General features: G+C 41.2%; 1 protein-coding gene across 1 annotated transcript in view; it reads right to left on the minus strand.

Annotated features, from left to right (window-relative positions):
• CD180 (CD180 molecule) overlaps positions 1 to 21,050 on the minus strand; it is a 42,080-nt gene that overhangs the window by 8,060 nt on the left and 12,970 nt on the right. Inside the window, exon 2 of the mRNA XM_069096443.1 lies at positions 8,397 to 8,563. Coding sequence (XP_068952544.1) covers positions 8,397 to 8,563 — 167 coding nt within the window. The remainder of the gene's footprint in view (positions 1 to 8,396; positions 8,564 to 21,050) is intronic.

Consider the following 21,050-nt stretch of genomic DNA (forward strand, 5'->3'; position numbering starts at 1 on the left):
GATAGATAGATAGATAGATAGATAGATAGATAGATAGATAGATAGATGCAGAGGCACAGCCCATAGGACCACAGACCTCAGAGGTCCCTTAGAGGTTATTTAGTCCATGCTTCTTATTTTATAAATGAGGAAACTGAGGCCCAGAGACATGAAACAGCTTGCCCAATGTCACACAGAGAAGTGGCAGAGATGGGATACAAACCCAGGCCCTGTGACTCCAAGTTCAACATTTCCACTCTATCATGTTGCCTCCCAGACTCAGCTGGTCCCTTAGGAACATAATGAAACCCATCTACCCCACTATTGTTCCCCACATAGGTGCTATTCCTAGTGGGAATTCTTTTCAAATGCCCTCCCCTTCTGCAGCCTGTAATTGCTGAAGGGTTTTTGTTTGCTGTCCAGAAAATAGAAAACTCCATAGCTATACAGACAAAAAAGAAACTTGGCAGAGGATTCATCGAGACTTATGTCTGCTGCTTGGAGGCTGCTGGGGCATCAAGTCATTTGGTGATGCTTTTACACTTAGAGCAATGCTTAAAAGCAAACTTAAAACTCAATGAACCAGGGAGACAATCCCCAAAAGTGAGTGGTCTACTAGGTCTAGAATAAGAAGGAAGGTCTGTGAGCCCAAAGGGGAATAACCAGGTACAGATGAGTGGAAATGAGCCTTTTGGGGTAGATAATAACTGGAATTTATATGGCCTTTAAAGTTAGAAAATAACTTTATTGGCATTTGCACAACATCGCTGTGAGCTAAGTGCTAGTGATATTATCATTACTCCCATTTTACAGATGAGAGCACTGAAGCTTAGAGAAGGTAAAGGATTTACCTATGGTCACACAGCTATAAGTGTTAGAAGTAGGATTTGACTTCTCTTCACTTTCAGCATTCTTTCTACTAAGTCACATGGTTGTATTTGTCCTTCATTCTTGAAGAGGACCATGACATCAGGAGGATGATGACATGACTTTCAGTTGACTCGGATTTGAGAGAAGGAGGGCTGTGCAAGGTCACCAGCCTCACTTTCTCCTCCAGAGCCTTCTGGGTCCAGTGGCCTGATACTCATCAGGACGACTGGAGATGGCCCAGGATGCAATGGGAGACCCTGGCTGTTTTAGGCTAAGGCCTTTTCAGGTTCTTACTTTGAGTGAGGTAAGTCTCATTCAGTGAATAGACCTCTTTAAGAAGTGAGTCAAAGAATGGTCAGTGACTAGGCCATATAGCCTTTCTACAGAGACCTATCTGGGGATGTATGGGTCAGTTCTACCCCAAAGTAGAGGAATACCAACTGCCATTAAAAAAAAGGAAATATTAACCTATCCAGAAAGTGTTATTAGTTTTATAGCTCTTTTATATTTGCATTACTAATAGCTCTTTTTCCAAGTGTGGTGATATTTTAATTAAAATGCCAAAGTAGTTATCTTCGTTTAGATTTCATTATTTTGCTTGTGCTGCTTCTCCAGACACTGCCACCTCCTAACTCTGGCTGTGCTCCATGCCCAGAATGCTATTCCTCCTTTTCTCTGCCTCCTGGCTTCCCTGGCTTCCACAAAGCCCCAGCTAAAATTCCACCTTTTATAGGAAGCCTTTCTAACCCCTCTTTATTCTAGTGTCTTTCCTCTGTTGAATATTTCCAATTTATGCTGTATGCAACTGGTCTGTACATAGTTGTTCCCGTATTATCTCACCCATTGGATTGTAAGCTGCATTACAGCCTTTCTTTGTATCCCCAGCACTTAGTAGGTACTTAATAAATGTTTGTTGATTATCACAGTTACCATTTCCATTATCTATACAGATTAAACAAAGCAATGAAACGCAGTGAAAAAGCTTCAATAGCGGTGAGTTAGAAATCCAGAGAAAGACAACAGAGAAAATATTTGATTTCTCCTGTTTATTTGGAAGTAAAACAACTGCTACCTGCAATCTGAATGGCCAAGAGTAGTTCCCTCCATTTTTACCAGGGTCTATTGGCCCTTTTGGCAGATAAACACTTCCTTGCTGAAGGAAAAGGTTCAGCATGTGGAACTTCTCTGAAGGCACTTATTGGCCTGCTTACAGATAGCCTAGACCATCTACAAAGAGAACAGCACCTAACCAGAAAGTAATGTTAACTTGAAAAGTACTTTGTAAAAAGATAATTTGCAGATAAGCACTTTGAAAGAGCTTAATTACTTGAAACATGCATTGATTCATTTATCAAACTGTTTACAAATGGGCTGCTAGACCATTTTTCTGCAAATCAGTCAGGACCTAACCAAGAGATTTTTTTTTAAAGTTGATTTAAAAAGCTCTTAAAAAGGTATTTTAATGAATCTTAAAGTGTTTTAAAATGAAATGAATAAAATCTCTTTTTGAGCCAATAATTAAAATGAAAAGTAGATATATGAAAATAAATATACATGTGAAAATGTGTGGACATATGTGTACATATAAACATACTTCCATCCACATATGTGTACATTCATGTATAATTTAACTAGGAAATAACAATAGTAATACTTTTATTAATTAGTTTGTGAGCCAAACAGGGATTATGTCAACCTTTTTTTATCCTGACTTTGCATTTCAGAATAAGGTCTTGATATATACTCTCCTATATGTCTGTTCCTTTCCAATTTACCATGTAATCTTTGAGTGTGCAATAAACATGTTATCTGTCATAATGGGAGGGCCGTGGAAAGAAACAAGCTAGCAAACTAAGTCTCATGTTACCATTCTTTCACAGACAATTCAGTTTTACATAGCAATTAGTAATAACAACAACAATAATAATTGCTAGCATTCTTGTTGAATTTTAAGGTTTACAAAGAGCTTTATCTAAATTATTTCATTTGACCTTGATGACAACCTTGTGAGATAGGTGCTATTATTATCCCCATTTTATAGAATGAAAGAAAATTGAAGGAAATTGAAAAAATGGAAAGAAAATTACCTGAGAACATCCAGATCAGATAATATACCACAGAAGGCCTAATTTTAGAGCCTAGTTTGTTACTATGGTGGGCATTCCGAGGAAAGTATAATGAAGAAACAAATTCGGGAGCTTGCTAAGGATGCACTAGGGGCTTCATTTCCTGGTTTGGGGAGGATCGACATCAACAAGCTAAATACTTGTGTTTTCTGTACTTCTCTGGGGAGCTACAGAGGGCCTTCAAACACTGGTCATTTAGCACCAAGACACAGTCGGAATTTTCTGCAGCTCTCAGAGCCAAATCTACATAATTCTCTTTATAGTATGTTGGTTGGTTGATTGAGTGTTGTCCTTCTTACTCGAAGAATGACATCACTATGCTAGGGTGAAGGTGCAGTGAGTCCGACTGTGGCTGATCAGACCAATGTGAGTTCTGAAGGCTCCACCATAGGTTGGGCACGAATAGCTCATCTGTAGCATTTGGAATGAAAATGACTCCAAATTTGTGCATCTCGTGTTTCTTAAGAGTTACTGCAATCTTGCTATCCTCCTAGAGCACAGCACCTTCTTTGACGTGGGTATGCCATGCTTGGTGGTCCTGTGCTGGTGTCTCCCATGTGTCCCATTATATAATGTCAGAGCTAGAAGGGACCTTGGAAATCATCTTGCCCAATACCCTCTTTTTATAGAGAAGGGAACTGAGACTCCCGGAGGGGAAATGATTTACTTGCTCAAAGTCTCATAAGGCAGAGTCTAAACCCGGGTCCTTTGGCTCCAATCAAAGTCCAACCAAAGTTTTTCATTATTGCCAGCTTCCTCCCTCCACACCCCACTGCCTCACTCCTTGTGATGCATTAGTCAGTGCTTAACGGAATCTTTGATGATGAAGATGAAAGTGAGACCTACTATTTAAACTCCTGGTCAGAATGGGGCCATCCTAGAACCAGCAAAGAACACCAGACTTTGCTATCAAGACATGCTCAGGTTTACTCTGGCTTCTGGAGCTTCCAGTTGTGTAAAATTGGACAAATCACTTAACCTCTCTGATCCCTAATTTCTTCATCTACAGAATGGAACTTTCTACTTGCTTCATAGGGCTGTTGTGAGGACAAAGTGTCCTACTCTTATGTCAAATAACTTGTAAATCACAAAGGGACAGATAAACATGAGGTGTTGGTAATATTGTCCATGTAAATTCCATAGATTTAGGAAGAAAGTATAGGAAATCTGTAAATCACAAAGGGACGTATAAACATGAGGTGTTGCGAATATTGTCCATGTAAATTCCATGGATTTAGGAAGAAAGTATAGGAAATTTAAAGCAAATTTCAAGAGTAATCCCAGAGAGTGGGTTTTGTTTTTTTGCCATTTTCTTCCTGTAGGAAAGGTCCATAAGGGAGCCTGATTTCAGGTGGAGAAAATGCCCCAAAAAGAGACCTAGACCAGTGATTTCAAACTCAAATAGAAATACGGGCCACTAATCCACATGTAAGAATCCCTGCATGTTGACTTAGAAAATCACATATTAACATTGTCTGTGTTCTATTGCATTTTAATTTATTTTAAAAAATATTTCCCAATTGCATTTTAATAGAACTGGGCTGTACTTGAGTTGCTGCCATATATTTGACACTTCTGACTAGACTAAGAGTCAGAAGTCCTGGATTCTAACATGAATCTGAACAGCATTTACTTAGTGATTTGGGGCAAGTTGCTTCATTTCTTTGGGTCCCAGTTTTCCTATCTATAAAAACAAGGATAATAATAAGTTGTGTTTGTCCTTCATTTTTGAAGAGGACCATGGCATCAGGAAAATGATAACATGGCTTGCAGTTGACTTTGATTTGAGGGAGGGCTGTACAAGGTCATCAGCCTCACTTTCTCCTCCAGAGCCATCTGGGTCCAGTGACAAGGTATTCATCAGGATGACTGGAGATGGCCCAGGATGCAGTGGGAAATCCTGGTCCTTTTAGGTTAAGGCCTTTTCACGTTCTCAATTTGAGTGATGTAGAGCCCACTCAGTGAATAGGCCTCTTAAAGAAGAGAGCCAAGGGATGTTCCCTTTCATTAAAAAAAAAATCAAACTTGGGGGACAACCCTTGGGGTTGCTGGTCAAAAGAGAAACAGTTACTATTGACATTCACTCTGAGCCAGGAGGGCCCCAAATATAGCCATTAAGGGTGCTTGGACAGTGACCTATGAGCTCCCGAGTGAAATGGGTTTAAGGTTTGGCTTTTAAGAAGGAAGAAAGGAAGGAAGGAAGGAAGGAAGGAAGGAAGGAAGGAAGGAAGGAAGGAAGGAAGGAAGGAAGGAAGGAAGGAAGGAAGGAAGGAAGGAAAGGAGGGAGGGAGGGAGGAAGGAAGGAAGGAAGGGAGAGAGGGAGGGAGGAAGGGAGGGAGGGAGGAAGGAAAAGAGGGAAGAAGGAAAAGAGGGAAGAAGGAAGGAAGGAAGAGAAATAGAGAAAGAAAAAAAAAACAGGAAGGAAGGAATCTAGCCAGTAAACCTCATGTTAACTGGGCAGCTTCCAGTCATCAAAATTTACCTTCCTTTGGAGAGGAGAAGGAGATGAAGAGGGAAAAGGAGAGGGAGAGGACAAGCTGAGTTACCCAGCTGACTGGGTCCCCATTCAGGTAGCTCGCACTACTCACAGATCGTGTTTGTCCTTCATTTCCGAAGAGGACCATGACATCAGGGAGATGATGACATGACTTTCAGTTAACTTTGATTTAAGTGAGAGAGGGCTGTGCAAGGTCACTAGTGTCACTTTCTTCTCCAGAGCCTTCTGGGTCCAGTGACAACTGGAGATGACCCAGGATGCAATGGGATAACCTGGCCCTTTTAGGTTAAGGCCTTTTCAGGTTTTCACTTTGAGTGAGGTAATGCCCATTCAGTGAATAGGTCTCTTAAAGAAGTGAGCCAAGAGATATCCCTTTTAATTAAAAAAAAAAAACCAAACTGGGAGGAGAAGACGCTCTCCTGCCCTTTAGGAAATATTGTGAAAGCAATGTAGCATAGTCAAAAAGAGTGTTGGATTTATAATCTTGGAACCTGCATTCAGATCTTGGTTCAGTCACTTGTTCATGCAGCCATAGGCAGTTCATTTCATCTCTCCCGGCTTCAGTTTCCTTAAATGTCAAATGATGAACTTGGCAAAACTAAATGACATGTAATTATAATGACCAAGCTTAACCCTGAAGAAAAGCTGAAAAAAAAATGTACCTCTATCCTTTCATTGCAGAGTTGGGGAACTATGGGTATAAAATATGGCATATCCTATCAGATGTGATTGATGTGTTAATTAGTTTTGTAAGACTGCTTTTTTCCTCCTTTTAAAATCTTTGTTATAAGAGATAGACAGGAGAAGGGGAAGGAAAGTGTGTGTGTGTGTGTGTGTGTGTGTGTGTGTGTGTGTGTAAGTGTAACTGTGTAGACACATGTACATATGTCCATAAAGGTGATATAAAAATAAAAGATTTCTTTTTATGTAAGATTAAATTTTTTTCAAAAAGAGACGAGACTTTTTGAGTATTTCAGCAGAAGGCTGGTTTCTTAGGGATGATGTTGCAGAAGGAAGTCTTCCATTCCTGTCAGATGTAAGCATACCAGCATACACATGTGCATTTCTGTTATTTTTATTTTATGATGATGATTATTATTTGCCTTTTGGAGGGCAATTGGGGTTAAGTAACTTGCCCAAGGTTACACGGCTATTTTTTTTGCATGGGTATTAAGTGTCTGAGGCTGGAACCAAACTCGGGTCCTCCTGGCTCCAGGGCTGGCGCTTTTACTCACTGCGCCACCTAGCCGCCCTATTTTTATTTTTTTTTAAATGAGAGGATTGCACTACATGGCTTCTAAGGTCCCATCTAGGTCTAAACCTATGATCCTGTGATTAAATTAGTTAATGTGAACACTACTTTAAAATTATAAAAACCCATGGGAATTGACCCTAGGAATTAGGTAGGGGTAGGGAGAGGCACCCCCCTTTCTTCTGGAGGCCTAAACTTTTCCTTGTACAGGGTCCTAGGAGCAAGAGTTCTGTCATGGGTCAGGACAGCATTTAGTGGGACCAGGAGGAATGGGAGCCACCAAATGGTGATTTAAAGTAGCAGTGTCAAAATGAAATAGAAATGGATCATTGCTGGCTGCATATAGTCTTAGAAAACCACAAGTTAACATTATCTAGGTTGTATTGCATTTTTACTTATTTTGTTAAACATTTCCCAATTACTTTTTCATATCATTCATGCCATAATCTGGAATAGGTTGAGAGTTTGACACCTCTGCTGGACCTGAGGTGATCATAGACAATTATCACCATTTTTGTGACATCTCTTCCTTTCCCCTCTGTTTCAAATATTTTACTTTCTACCTCTGGTCTTTCCAATAGCTTTCATCAAGGTACAAAGGCTACTGATTGGAAGATGTCATGGTACCCTGGAAATAACACTGACTGTAGATTCAGAGTATTTGGGTCCTCTGACTCAAGCATTAAGGTCTTTTGTTCTATATAACATAATTCATCTAGCTAATAATAAAATATCTTGCATTTATATAATGCTTTAAGGTTGCAAAATACTATGTGTATGTAAGTATGTGAGCATGTGTGTATACATATATGTATACATGTATGTGTGTATCCATCTGTCTATCTGTCTATCTATTTATATCTTGTTTGAATCTCACAACAATCCTTTGAGGCAGCTGCTTTCATTATCTGTACAGATGTGGAAAACTGAGACTGAGAAAGGGTAGGCCCAGTGACTTACATCTAGTAAGCACCTGAGGCAAAATTTGAACTCAAGCCTTGCTGATTCTAGGTCTAACAGTCAACCCACTACAGCACCTAGAATGTTGGAACCTGCTGAGGGACATGAAGTGTTTTTTACCTGCCCACACCTCCTAAGGAATCCTCATCTGTGGGTACCAGATATAGGGCATAGGAATTTTTCCCCCTACACCTGTGATTTCATGAGTATGGGGAACTGGTTGGTCTAAGCACCCTTTCAGTTGATGAATATCAGTCAATCATTTGATAACCTTTAAAAGTTGTCTAGGTAGCTAGGTGGCACAGTAGATAGAGTGCCAGAACTGGAGCCAGGAAGACCCATCTTCCTGAGTTCAAACTAGACACTTATTAGCTGTGTCGTCACTTAACCCTGTTAACTACAGTTTCATTATCTGTAAAGTGACCTGCAAAAGGAAATGACAAACCACTCCAGAAATTTTGCCAAGAAAACCCCAAAGGGGGTCACAAAGAGGCAGATATGACCTAAATGACTGAACAATAGCAATAGCTGCCTAGGGCACAGAGAGTGACTGGCCCAAAGTCACACAGCTAGTGTTTGCAAGAGAAAGGATTGGAACACAGACCTTACTGACTCCCTTACCAACTGTTTAGCTTCTTCTCTATGCTGCCTCTCAAGGCATATAATTGCTCTATGAAAACACTGCAGTCACCCAGGGAAATCATGTATTTACCTGGTTAAATCTAAGTAGACCAAGTCTCTGAGCCTGCTGAAGGTTGAGTTTCGGAGGTCAGGGAGAAAGTTAAAACTGAACTCAAGAAATTTTGTTGTGGCTGGAAGACTTTCAGGAATCTCTTCAAGTTCTAGGTTTTCACAGTTATAGGTCAGGTTTGCTGTAACCTGTTGGGAAGAATAAAAGATAAAAGATCTCAATGCTTGAGTCAGAGGAGCTGAATCTACAAACAGCATTCTTTCCAGGGTACTGTGACATCTTCCAATCAGTAGGATAAGAAGGGTAATTTACGTTCAGTCAAGGCTATGTTGATGATTTAGTGATTAATTTATTAGTTATTAATTATAAGCTATTAATATTAATAGAGGTGTTAATTATATGTTATTAATTTAGTGATTAATCATATCATAATCAGATTTAGAGGAGAAAGGGAACTCAGTGGCCATCTAGTTCAACTCCTTAATTTTATAGATTAGGAAACTGAGACTAATTTCACTGAGAATCATTCCCTTATTACTTGAATCATATGTTTAAGTCCCAGACATAACAGAAATAGAATATCTTTGTAAATTCATATATGTACTTTAAGCATTAATAACAATGTACATACCTGTCCCAGCACAGGTGTTTTGTGACCACAATGGTATATGTTGTATTAATGCTTCTGAACCTTGGAATCCTCATTCTCTCTCACCCCATGTTTAATCAGTTACCAAGTCTTGTCAATTCTACCTGTTTAGCATCCTTCATATATGTTCCCTTCTTGCCACTTGGAGGCCAATACTTTATAGTTCAGGCCCTTGTCACATCTCACATGTGGGTTTTTACATAGGGCTTTTACTATCAGCCCATAATTTATCTCCTTTGTAATCCAATTTCTCCCCTCTTCCCAGTCTCTCTTCCATATAGCTGCCAAATTGCTATTCCTAAAGCATAGATCTAACCACTTTATATTCCCACTAAAAAAAAATCTTCAGTGGCTCCTAGTACCTCTATAAAATACAGATAAATACAAAACAAATAACATAATAAACAGAAACATTTTAGACAAAACAGACTCTGTTGGTATTTAAAATGCTTTCCAATCTGGCTCCAGGACAGCTACATGGTGCAGTGGATTTAGAATACTGGGCTTGGAGTCAGGAAGACTCATTTTTCTGAGTTCAAATCCAGCCTCAGATGCTTACTAGTTGTGTGACCCTGGCCAAGTCACTTCACCCTCAGTTTCCTCATCTGCCAAATGAGCTGGAGAAGGAAAGGGCGAACTACTCTAGTAGTTTTGCCAAGAAAACCCCAGTTGGAGTCACGAAGAGTCAGACATGACTGAAACAACTCAACAACAACAGCAAAGAAGCCAGGGAGACTTGAGTTCAAGTTCCTCTTATGACATGTCCTGGCTGAATGATTCTAGACAAGTCACCAACCTTCCAGTGTGCACAGGTAGAGCTAGCTCTCTAAGGTATAAACTGTACAACAATTGCTACTGTGCAATGATGAAGGTGTCTTCCCACAGAGGAGAAGAAATCACAGATTCAGCACCCCCATCCCAATCTACAGAGAGATGGAAGCCCAGGAGGAATGTTTTGGGTTCAGAGTCTTTGTAGGAATCTGATTAGAACTTTACCCAAGACTGCCCTCAGTCTGTTCAGTGAGGTCCAATGAACACTGATCTTAGTGGGACACCTCTTTGAGCCTCTCCTGTCCCTTGGAGGCTTGGAAGGGAGGGTCCATCCTTTGAGCCAGAGCCAGAGCCAGGACCACAATGTGGCCAAACTAGGCCCCAAGTGGGCAGTTAATGACAGAGAGAGCGGAGGATCAGTGCAAATGTGGGATCACGAGTGGGATGGTTCACCGGCAGGGAGATAAGGCAGAGAAAGAGGACGTAAGACAGGCAACCCAGGTTTGAGGTGTCCCTTTTCAGATCAGAGATAAGCAGATGATGTGAAAGATTCAAATGAGGCAAAATACAGGCTCCTGTGGAGGCTGGCCAGGTGGCTCATCCCAGAAGGGAGACCAGCTGTTCTAGGGAGAGGGCTGGGGTCTGGGGGTGGAGAACAAGCATTTATTAAGCTCCTGTTTTATGCCAAAGTAATTTGTCCAGGTCACACAGCTGACAAGTGTCTAAGGCTGGATTTGAACTCAGGTTTTCTGACTCTAGGCCCAGCATTCTATCCTCTGTACCACTTCTGCTCTTGGGACAACAGAGAGCAGAGGGCCTGGATTTAAATCTTGTCTAGCTAATTACCATATTTTAAAAAATTTGGGCAAGCCATTTGTCCCTCTTCTTAGCTAGTGGGCAAATCTACTTTACCTCAGTTTTCCTATATGCAAAATGAGGGCCTAGATAAGCTCAGAGGCTCTCCCAGTTTTAATCTCTGTGCCTCTGGTAACTGAGGATAATTAAAGAGAATGGACCAAAGTTTGGACAGCAACTATTTTCAGGAAATGGTGTCAGGGATGGGTTTCTTTTCCATCTTTGTAACTGCACTGCTTGGAACAGTGTCCTGCACAGAATTGGAATGTAATAAATGCTTGGTGAGTTTGATTCTGAGGAATAGTGGTTACTAAAATGAGGCTAGTTCATTGTGTCACTCATTGTTAAAGGCCTCATTGACTACCACCCCCTCTTCTCTTGTCCTCCATTCCCCCTCCTAGCCCCTCTACCCTCAGCCCCCAGTGCTTACATAGGGTTTCTAGGCCAGCAGACAAACTATAACCTATGAACTTATCATCCCTAAGGATCTCATAGCAAGGCCAGCAGACTAGTTCTGTTTAAACACAAAAAAAATATATGAACATTTATCAACTAGACACCAACCTTTTAGTGTTGCAAAGTCCATCCTTCTCATATTAGCCTCAATATCAATACCAGTACAGAAATCCATAGTACAGCAAGTAATAGCGCTCCCCATTTCCTCTCCCTCCTCTTTCCTCTCCCACTCTCCTACCCCTCAATTTTCCCTTCTTCTTCTACATTCTTAGCTCTAACTTTATCCCCTTCCTTCCCCTTCCTTTCTCCCCATCTTTCCCCTCCCACTCCCAGTCTTTCCTCTCTCCCCTTCTTCTTTTCCCGTCCTCCTTACCATGATATGAGTTGCCATTTGTAGAGACAAGAGGCAAGAAGGTAGCTCTGACTCACATCCCATCCCCCATAGATCCTGTCTGGGTCAGATAATGGGTTGCTCCAGCTTTCTGTTCCCTTGGGCTCAAGATCAGCATTTCCCTCATGAAAATCTTGAGATTACCCATGCCTCCAATGCATGACCTTTGTTGAAGAGACCAGGCCTGCCATGCTAATTGCCTCATAGTATATCTCACTCATAGAGATTACTGCTGATCTGGGCACCTTTACCATGGGAAGTATGAGTAAGCTCATAGAAAGGGAAGTCAGATTTTCCTCTTAATCACATGGATGAGATGGGAACATTATAACTGTCACTGATGAAAATTGTATATTTAAATCTATTTGTAATTCATTCATTGTCTTACAGAGACCTCAGTCCTTTAGGGACCTCTGCAAATTCTCGCCATGTTTTTGAAATGCACATTTTGCATTTCAAACTTCGATTTGGCTGAGTGACTGCTGTGGAGCAACCCACGTGGGCAGCAGCTCCCAGGTGCCAGCCCCTGTATGCAGCAGGAACCCCATAGCTATTGATACACAGCTGCTGCCCCAGCTGGACTGACCTGGTTCCCCTCGCCCTCACCCAGCAGGGGTGCTCCTGGGCCCTCACTCTGCTGCCTCAGCTAGAGCATTGATGCCCTGATACACAGGAGCAAGAAAAGAGATGGCAGAATTTGTCTGGCTCCATTATGACCTTGCAGCAGGAGGCTTTAAGGGTGCAGCAACTTCTTTCTCCTCTGGAATTTGTAAGAGATCCACCCCCTAAATAACTCCAGACCTAATCCTTCCCTGAGCCACACTAAGTTCTTTTCCTCACTAATGGGATCCAGAGAGAGGAGCACAGAAGAAGTGCTCAGCTCTCCAGTGGGGTTCAACCAGAGGTCTGGGTGCCCTCTTGAGACTGTGGCCAAGTAGCCAAAGGAAGAGAAGCCCCTTCTGTATCCAGTCTGTGAAGAAGGCAGGTCAGATTCAGCCTCTCAAGGACATTAGAGTTTAGGGAAATGGGGAATAACAGGAAGCATAGTAAATTCTGCAACTGTATGAAATAAAATCCAAATTAACTGCAGAAAAGCACAATTTAGCAGCTTTTATTTCCCTTGTCCTCATTTTTTAAAAGGAGAAAAGACAAATCACAAGATCATATACAACATCCCAGATATGGAATTGGACCAGGACCTAAGACCATCTAGTCTAAAACCATCATTTTATAGGTGAGAAAATGGCCCAGGGGAGTTAAGTGATTTTCCAAGGTCCTCATAGTGCCATGTTGGGATTGTAGAAGTCATCCGACCTGACCTTTTTCTAAAAACAACTTGCCCAAAGCCACAAAGGGAGTAAGAGGGACAGCCAGTATTAGAACTCACCTCTTCTTACTCCAAATCCAGTTTTCAGGCTATTACCCCAACTGGGGTCCCCTAAACAGGCTAAGGATAGGAATACCCAAAGCACAAAACAATACACCCCAAGATCAATGCCCATTTGATATGATGTAGGGTAACAAATATGGGACTTCTAGTCAAAAGATCTGGACTTGAGTCCCATCTTGCCTCTTAGACTTACTGACTACATGGTTCTGGATGGATATGACTCTTAACCTGTCTCAGCCTCAGTACCCTCATCTGTAAAATAATAGCAATACTTACTCTGCCAACATCAGAGAAAGAAGTGCTTTGTCAGCTCAAAGGAACTTGATAAACAAACACTAATGAATCTATACTTCCAATTCTGGACAATCATAATAAACTAATCATAATTAATCATCATAAGTGATGTTAGTAATGATTACCCTTAGCTACTACAAATTCTGAAATATCAAAAGATCTCTCATTAAATGAGGGATTAAATGATGGCCAGTCTTCTGTTGTTATTAAAACTAGAAAGCAAACTAAAACATTTGAGTGAAAATTGCAATCCAAAGGTAGGGGGATAGGGGTTCATAACCACAAATCCTCTAATGGATATTAGAGGTGGCTAGGCTGTGGCACCTAGTGAAGTGAAGTAATGGGTGAAACTACTGGGCTTGGAGTCAGGAAGACCTGAGATCAAATCCTGACTCAGACTGACTAGCTGTGTGACCCTGGACAAAGTATTTAACCTCTGTCTGTCTCAGTTTCTCCATCTGTAAAATGATAACAATAGTTATTCTAGTTTTATTTATATCAAATGAAAAACTATTTGTAAAACCCTTTGCAAATCTTAAAGTACCATATCAATCCTATTATTATCATTACTGTTGAAAAAGTTGTAATCACAGCATCCAGAGTAAATGTTGTATAGAACATTAAAGTGACCCTGAAAATAGCCTGAGTTGATGACCAGTTGGAGAAAACATGGGAAGGGGTGCAGATCTGGCAGAGAGCAGTAGAAAACATTCCTGCTTTGTATCAGAGACAGGAGTTGCCCTTCCATGAATATGATGTGGTTATACATTCACACATGTAACTCTTCATGTAAGGCTGCTTATGTGATCCCTTTTTGTAAATATCCTCCACCTAATTTCTATAAAATTATGCAGTTTACAATGGGTGTATACGTATTTGTTGAAGATTGAGATTGAGGTTGGGAAGGAAGAACACCCTATTATTATTTACATTACTATTTTGTGAAATGTCTTTGTAATGAACTGAATATGTCATCTGACTGACTAGTAAAAAGCAAAATACTTTGGTGGGGGCTTGTGAGTTGTGGTTTGGAGAGGATTCTGACTCACAAAATGTGTAGAACCTGAAGTAGCTAACTACACTGTAGTCCTAAATCCTATGGTCTACTTAGTTTTGCATGTTTCCATGGTTACCTAAATAGTTGTTACACAAATTTATGGCTCTAAAACTAATAAAATGAGTAAGTGGAGGCTTAACCTAATCAATTTGAAAAGACATTTTAAAATAGAATTACAAAAATATTAGCTAGAACTTAGTGTGCAATAATTATTGGCCCTTTGAACTATAGCATTTTTATTTTGTTTTACCTATTAGTTCTGCCATTTTTGAACCATACTCCTTTCAGATTACTTTTCTCCTATTCTGTACTTTTTATATACACCTAGTTCAGGGGTGGGGATCCTGCAGGCTAGAGGCCACATGTGGCCTTCTAGATCCTCAAGTGCGGCCCTTTGATTGAACCCAAACTTCACAGAACAAATCCCCCATTAATAAAAGGATATGTTCTGTAAAACTTGGACTCAGTCAGAAGGCCTCACCCCAGGACCTAGAAGGCCACATGTGACCCCTAGCCTGCAGGTTTACCAACCCTGCAGTTTTTTACATAGCTTTGGTTGCATTATAACTTGAGCTCCTTCAGAGCAGGGACAAATTTTTATCTTTCTTTTTATCTCTAGTGCTCAGCACGGTGCGTGGTCCGTAGTAGATATTTAATAAATGCTTGTTTACTGTCAGACTCTGCACCTTCACAAATACAGTGGTGATAAAAACAACAATTCACATTTACATAGGTAAAAACCCTTGAATTGCCGAGAGAAATCTATATCCCATGCTCTTGGGGGCTAAGAGCCAAGAGGGTGTGTCCCTGCGGAGAACTGCCAGGTGTTGTAGGCCAACGCATTGGAGTTCTAGGGGAGAAGAAGAGGCTGTGATACAGGTTTGGGGCAGCATGGTTTTGGGGTGCTTGTGCTGCCTGAATGCTCCAAGTTTGATATGCTGAGAGAACAAAGTTTGTATACTTATGAGCGCCTATTTTCATTTTTTGATGAGATGCAATATTACCCTGCAATTGGGTATTACCATCTTCAATGAAATGAGTTAAGTCGAAGATATTCTGAGTTCTTCATGTTTAACAACCACTCTATCCCCTACTCCCACAGAGTAAGCCTTAATCCCCTCTGGCCTTGCATGTTACTGGACTGCTAATGTTCAACTCTGAGTGACCTCCACCAACAGATTGCTGTGTTCCTGTTCCCTGACTGCCCAGAATCCTTGGAGAGAGCTATGAAATCATGATGATTTCACCTGCTATAAATTTATGGAGCGTAACTTCATCTGGACCCTCACAGTTGCAGGACAATCCTTCTTTTCAACTCTCATCGATTCTCTATATCGTTTCCCACAGGAGCTGTTTCAAACCTCTTCCTCTCTTCTAAAATGTGTAACATCCCTCACCTCTTACTCACATATCAGATGATCTAGCCTCCTTTTTCATTTAGAAGACTGAGGTCATCTGAAGTAAGCTTCCTCAATTCTACTGCTCTGCAACTTAAAACTTTTGAGTATCTTTACCCATTCTTTCTTCCTTCCCTCTTGTCTTAGGATGAGGGGTCCCTACTCCTTCACAAAGTTGAAATTGGGGTATTATCTCTGACTTTTCCCTCTCTTATAAAACTATTTGTCAAGTTCCATGAATACTCTGCCTGCAGTCTCTTGACCTGTCCCCCTCTCCCTTCTGTTTTTGTTATTATCACCCAACATTTCATTACCCACACATTCCCTCCATCAGCTTTCCCACTATTCCACTCTGTGTTCAACTAAAGTAAAACGTGGCTACTCCACATATGCCATACACTCCCCACACTGTCCCACCTTTGGGCCATGTTTACATTGTCTCCTCTGCCAAAAATTTTCTATCCTCATCTCCATCTGTTGAAATTATAATTTTCGGTCCATTTCAAAAGCCACAAACTCCAGGAAGCTTCCACTCATTGTCCTAGTGAGTTCTCCAGTTATAAGTCTGTGTTGTGATAATAAAACATTTATATAGCACTTTACAATTCCTAAATACTTTATATACTTTATCGCATTCTATTCTCCCAACAACCTTATGAGGTAAATCTGGTCTTGCAGATATTATCTCCATTCTACAGATAAGGAAACTGATGCTCAGAAAATGTCCATGATCACACACATGGTATAAATTGGAGGCAAAATTTGAGGTTTTCTTTCTGCCCTTAGCTTACTGTGCCACACTGCTTCTCTATCGATCATTAAACTATTGTGAGTTCAGTCAAGATGTGTATTTAAACACTGTGAGTCTCTGAGGAAGAGTCAGCCTACAGTGATGCTTATAGAACTGACCTTGTAGTCAAAAAGATTTGGGTTCAGATCCTGCCTTTGACATACTGTCTATCTGTGATCCTGGACAAGTCACTTAACTTCTCAGTTCTAGAGCCCTGAGAGTAGCTAAGACTGTAAGTTGTTGAACAGCTGCCAATCTGTATTAGTAGGAGTTTCCTTTTTGAGAGGAAGAAAGGAAACAAGCATTGATTATGTACCAGCTCTATGCTAAGTGATTTTTACAAATATTAACCCATTTGATCCTTACAACAATCCTGGAAGGGAGGTGTTATTATCATCCCTATTTTACAGTTCAGGAAACTGTAAATCAGATTAAGCAACTTGGAGAGTCGCTCCGTTAGTATCTGAGATAGAATTAGAATTCAGCTCTTCCTGACTCCAGGCCCAGTGCTCTATCCACTGAAATCACAGATCCCCTCTCCCCCTAAACAAAATAAAACAAAATTCTCTGCTAGTACTTTGCAGAGAGCAAATAATAAATGTTTGTTGTTGTTCCGTCATTTTCAGTCTGTCCAACTCTTCATAACTCCTTTAGGGGGTTTGCCTGGCAAAGATTCTGAAATGTTTTGCCATTTCCTTCTCCAGCTCATTTTTACAAGTGAGAAATAGAGGCAAATAGGATTAAGTGACTTGCCCAGGGTCACACAGCTACTGAGCATCTGAGGCCAGATTTACGCTCAGGTCTTAACTGACTTCAGGCCGGGTGCTCTATCCATCTGCCACCTCGCTGCTGGTTTAATATTAAAAGTGGTAATAAAAGTGGAAAGTGCCGATGATACATGGGTAAAGGGAGAGAACAGCCCTTGAGTGAAATTCAAAGGATGCTAAACTGGAATGTGATTTCAACACAAGCAAGCAGAAAGAAAAGACAGATGGATCTAAAAGAGTTAGGAACACAGCAGGAAAAAAAAAAAAAGCAAAATAAGGTCCTGATTGAAAAATGCAAATGAACCCCCATGGGGAAAGACAACTGAAAATACAGACACAGCACTCAGTGAGTGAGTGATACTTTGGGTAAAACACACACACACACACACACACAGCTCCTGCTGTGAGATCACATTGGAGAAACTGAGAGAGAGCAAGGCTCTGAGCTGCCTCTGGGTACCTAAGGGTACTGGGGTGGGCGGACAATGAGGGGCTCCCTTGATCAATGGGGGGCAGGGTGCCATGGACACAGAGCAGCCTCTCCTGCCAAGTACTAGACAAGGATTCACCCTGACTTCTCTAGTTTGCTTGTAAGAAGCCAAAGCAGAGAGAGTAAGTCAAGAGGGCATGCAGAAAACACCCAGAATAGAAAGAGGAAGTCGCCAAAGTGCTTAAAGGAGTTAAAGAGGGATAAGCAACAGAGGCCAGCAGCACTGGTGGTGGCTGACCAAAAGGAGGAAGTAGCTTTTGCATCTGGGTTTCTGCCCACACTTTCATTCTCTCTTGCTACCACCAACCTAAATCTCACTGCCCTGGAAACTCAAGCACCCATCCTGCCTGGCTGTCTGGGTCTGGGATCCCTGCTGCCTTTAATAGGAGAGTCAGAACAGTCAAAATGCTTTATTATTGATGCAGCTAAGTGGTGTGATATAATCAGCGCCACATTTGGAGGCAGGATAGACTGGACTTGGAATCGTGCCTCACACCCTTAGTAGCTGCATGGCCCTGGGCTTCCTGCCTCAGTTTCCCCATCTGAAAAATGGGGTTAATAAAGCACCTACTTCACAAGGTTGTTGTGAGGGTCAAATGAGATAATATATGTAAAGTGCTTTGCAAACCTTAAAATTATACAGTTATCCCTTCCATATCATGACTTTCCCTAGTATGGTTTTGATAAATCATGGATTGGCATAAGAAATTTAACAGGAATTTTGTGGAAGCTGCATATAATATGTGAAGGCCAGTGGATGAAACAGAAAACGTTTAGAAACTCAGAAATGCATAAAATATATGCATAGTGTTATATAATATCAACATATTTTATTTTTAATACCATAATAATTTAGACTTTTTCCATGGTATGAAGGGAGGGCCAAAAACATTTACTTGGGTTTTTCAGGGGCAAGGGTGGGGGGGTACCATGCCCATAAGCCCCTTGATGTGGAAGGGATAACTGTATAATGCTATCTGTGGAGTTAAGGGTCAAAAACAGGTTGTCTTTGTCCTTTGTTCTGGAAGAAGACCATGACCTTAGGGAGGTGATGACATGATTAGATTTAGGTGAGGATTAGATTTAGCTCTGCAAAGTCACCAGCCTCACTTTCTCCTCCAGAGACATCTGAGTTCAGTGGCAAGATACAGATCAGGACAACTGGGGATGGCCTGGGTCAAAACTGATTGAAAGAAGAGTAAGAATGAAAGACAGCCATAGGGATAGACAGTCTCCAGTTTAACTCAGTCTGACCTTGACCAAAGGAGCCACACAAAGCCTTTTTTTCTCTTTCTCCCACCCACTCCCACATGTATTAGGCACAGTGCAGTAGGGCTGCCAGATTCCATTTTCTCATTGTTCCAGTCTGTCTTGGCTGTGAGTATAGAGCATGGTAAAGGATAATTTGGCGCTCACTGAAGACCAAATTCCTTTGATTTTGCTACACAAACTCCTCACCTTCCTCACGAAACAAACAAAACAAAACAAAGAAATAAAAGGAAATAAACTGAGAGAAGGAGAGGTATCATTTCCTAAAAGCAAGGTTGACCTGTGTAAAAATATGAAGTTTATTTTCTGGTTCCTCCAGTTGCCCATTTCCACTTCCAAGATCCCTGAGTGATACCCACCATTCTATGCTTTCTTCCCTGGCACCAAAACTCCTTCTTTCCCTCTTTTCTCTTAGAATCATGGACTTTCAAAACTAGAGGCACCACCTGAGAGAGTGCTTTCCCTAAAGTCCTTATTGTAGAACTGAAGAAATTGAAGCCCAGGTAGGTTGTGACCTGCCTGACATCATTCAGTTAATAAAGAAAACCGATGCTGAATCTTAGTCTCCTGACACTGGCCTAGTTCTGTACCCTTTCCAAGATACTTCTTATTAACTCATAATTATGATGAAGATCAGATGAGATAAAGTAGGCAAAGGATTGCAAATCTTGAAACACAATATAGATAAGAACTGTTATTGTTGTTATTTAGTCCTGTCTGACTCTTTGTGAACCTGTGGGTCATAGGATGCCAATACTGGCCATGGAGTTTTCTTGGCAAAGATACTGGAGAGATTTGCCATTTCCTAGTGTCTGAGGCCAGCTCTGAACTCAGGTCTTCCTGAGTCCAGGCCCAATCAGTGCTCCATCCCCTGAGCCAGCTAATCGCCTCCCCCTCAGGAAAGGACCTGATAAACACATTCAGACTAAGATTGGAAGAGGGAGAAGGAAATAAGAAATTATTGTCTTTATTATTAATCATTAAGAATAATATGGTTAATATTTAAATAGCAATTTAAGGTTTGCAAAGTGCTTCATAAACCTTGTCAATTTATCATCATAACAATCCTGGGGATGTAGGTGCTATTATTAATCCTACTTTACAGATGAGGAAACTGAGTCACTTAAGTGACTCATCCAGCGTCATATAGCTAAGTGTCTGAGGTTAGATTTGAATCCATGTCTTCTGATGCCAGGTCCAGCACTTTATCCACTGTATCACCTGCATTGCAATGGGGATGTTTGCATATGAACAGAGGACAAAGCTTCAAGCCAAAGGAATAATGATAATGTCATATGGTCCTTTCCAGTTTCATAAAGGCTTTCATATACATGTTTTGTTTCATCTTCCCTCTAACCCAGTAGCATGAGGATAGAGGGTATGGAATAGGGATTACTCCAGATGAGGAAACTGAGACTCAGGGAGGCTATGGAACCTAGCCAAGGTCCCAACAGCTTGCAGATGGCATGGTGAGAACTAGACCCAGGTCTTCTAATACTACACTTTCCATCTATGGTTCTGCCTCCATTGAGATCATGCCCCACTTAAGATAAGGTGGTTGTGTTTGTTAAAGAGGACCATGATAACAGGGAAACGATGACATGACTTGTAGTTGACTTTGATTTGAGGGAGGGAGGGTGTGCAAGGTCACCAGCCTCACTCTCTCCTCCAGAGCCATCTGGGTCCAGTGGCCAGATATTCATCAGGATGACTGGAGATGACCCAGGATGCAATGCAAGACCCAGGCCCTTTTAGGCTAAGGCCTTTTCAGATTCTCACCTAGGATAAACGGATAACCTGAAATCTTATCTTCACACTGACTGACTCAGGTTTTTGAGTCTCAAAGGCTTTTCTTTCCCCCCATTGGAGGGTGGAACAGTTAAACTCCTCCCAAAGCTTGCTTTATAGAAAACAGGTAGCTGAACTTTCTAGGTAATTCCACTTTCCATTAGCAGGCTCTGATTCAATGTCTGGCACCTCCCCACTTTTCAGCTTCCTTCTAGGTACTGTCTTTCCCCCATTAGATTGTAAGTTCCTTGAGGGCAAAGACTGTCTCTTTCTTTCTTTTCCTTCCTTCCTTCCTTCCTTCCTTCCTTCCT

Source organism: Petaurus breviceps, unplaced genomic scaffold (assembly GCF_028583685.1).
Source record: "Petaurus breviceps papuanus isolate PSGF00001 unplaced genomic scaffold, PetGlider_PUasm1.0 229, whole genome shotgun sequence".
Classification (NCBI taxonomy): Eukaryota; Metazoa; Chordata; class Mammalia; order Diprotodontia; family Petauridae; genus Petaurus; species Petaurus breviceps.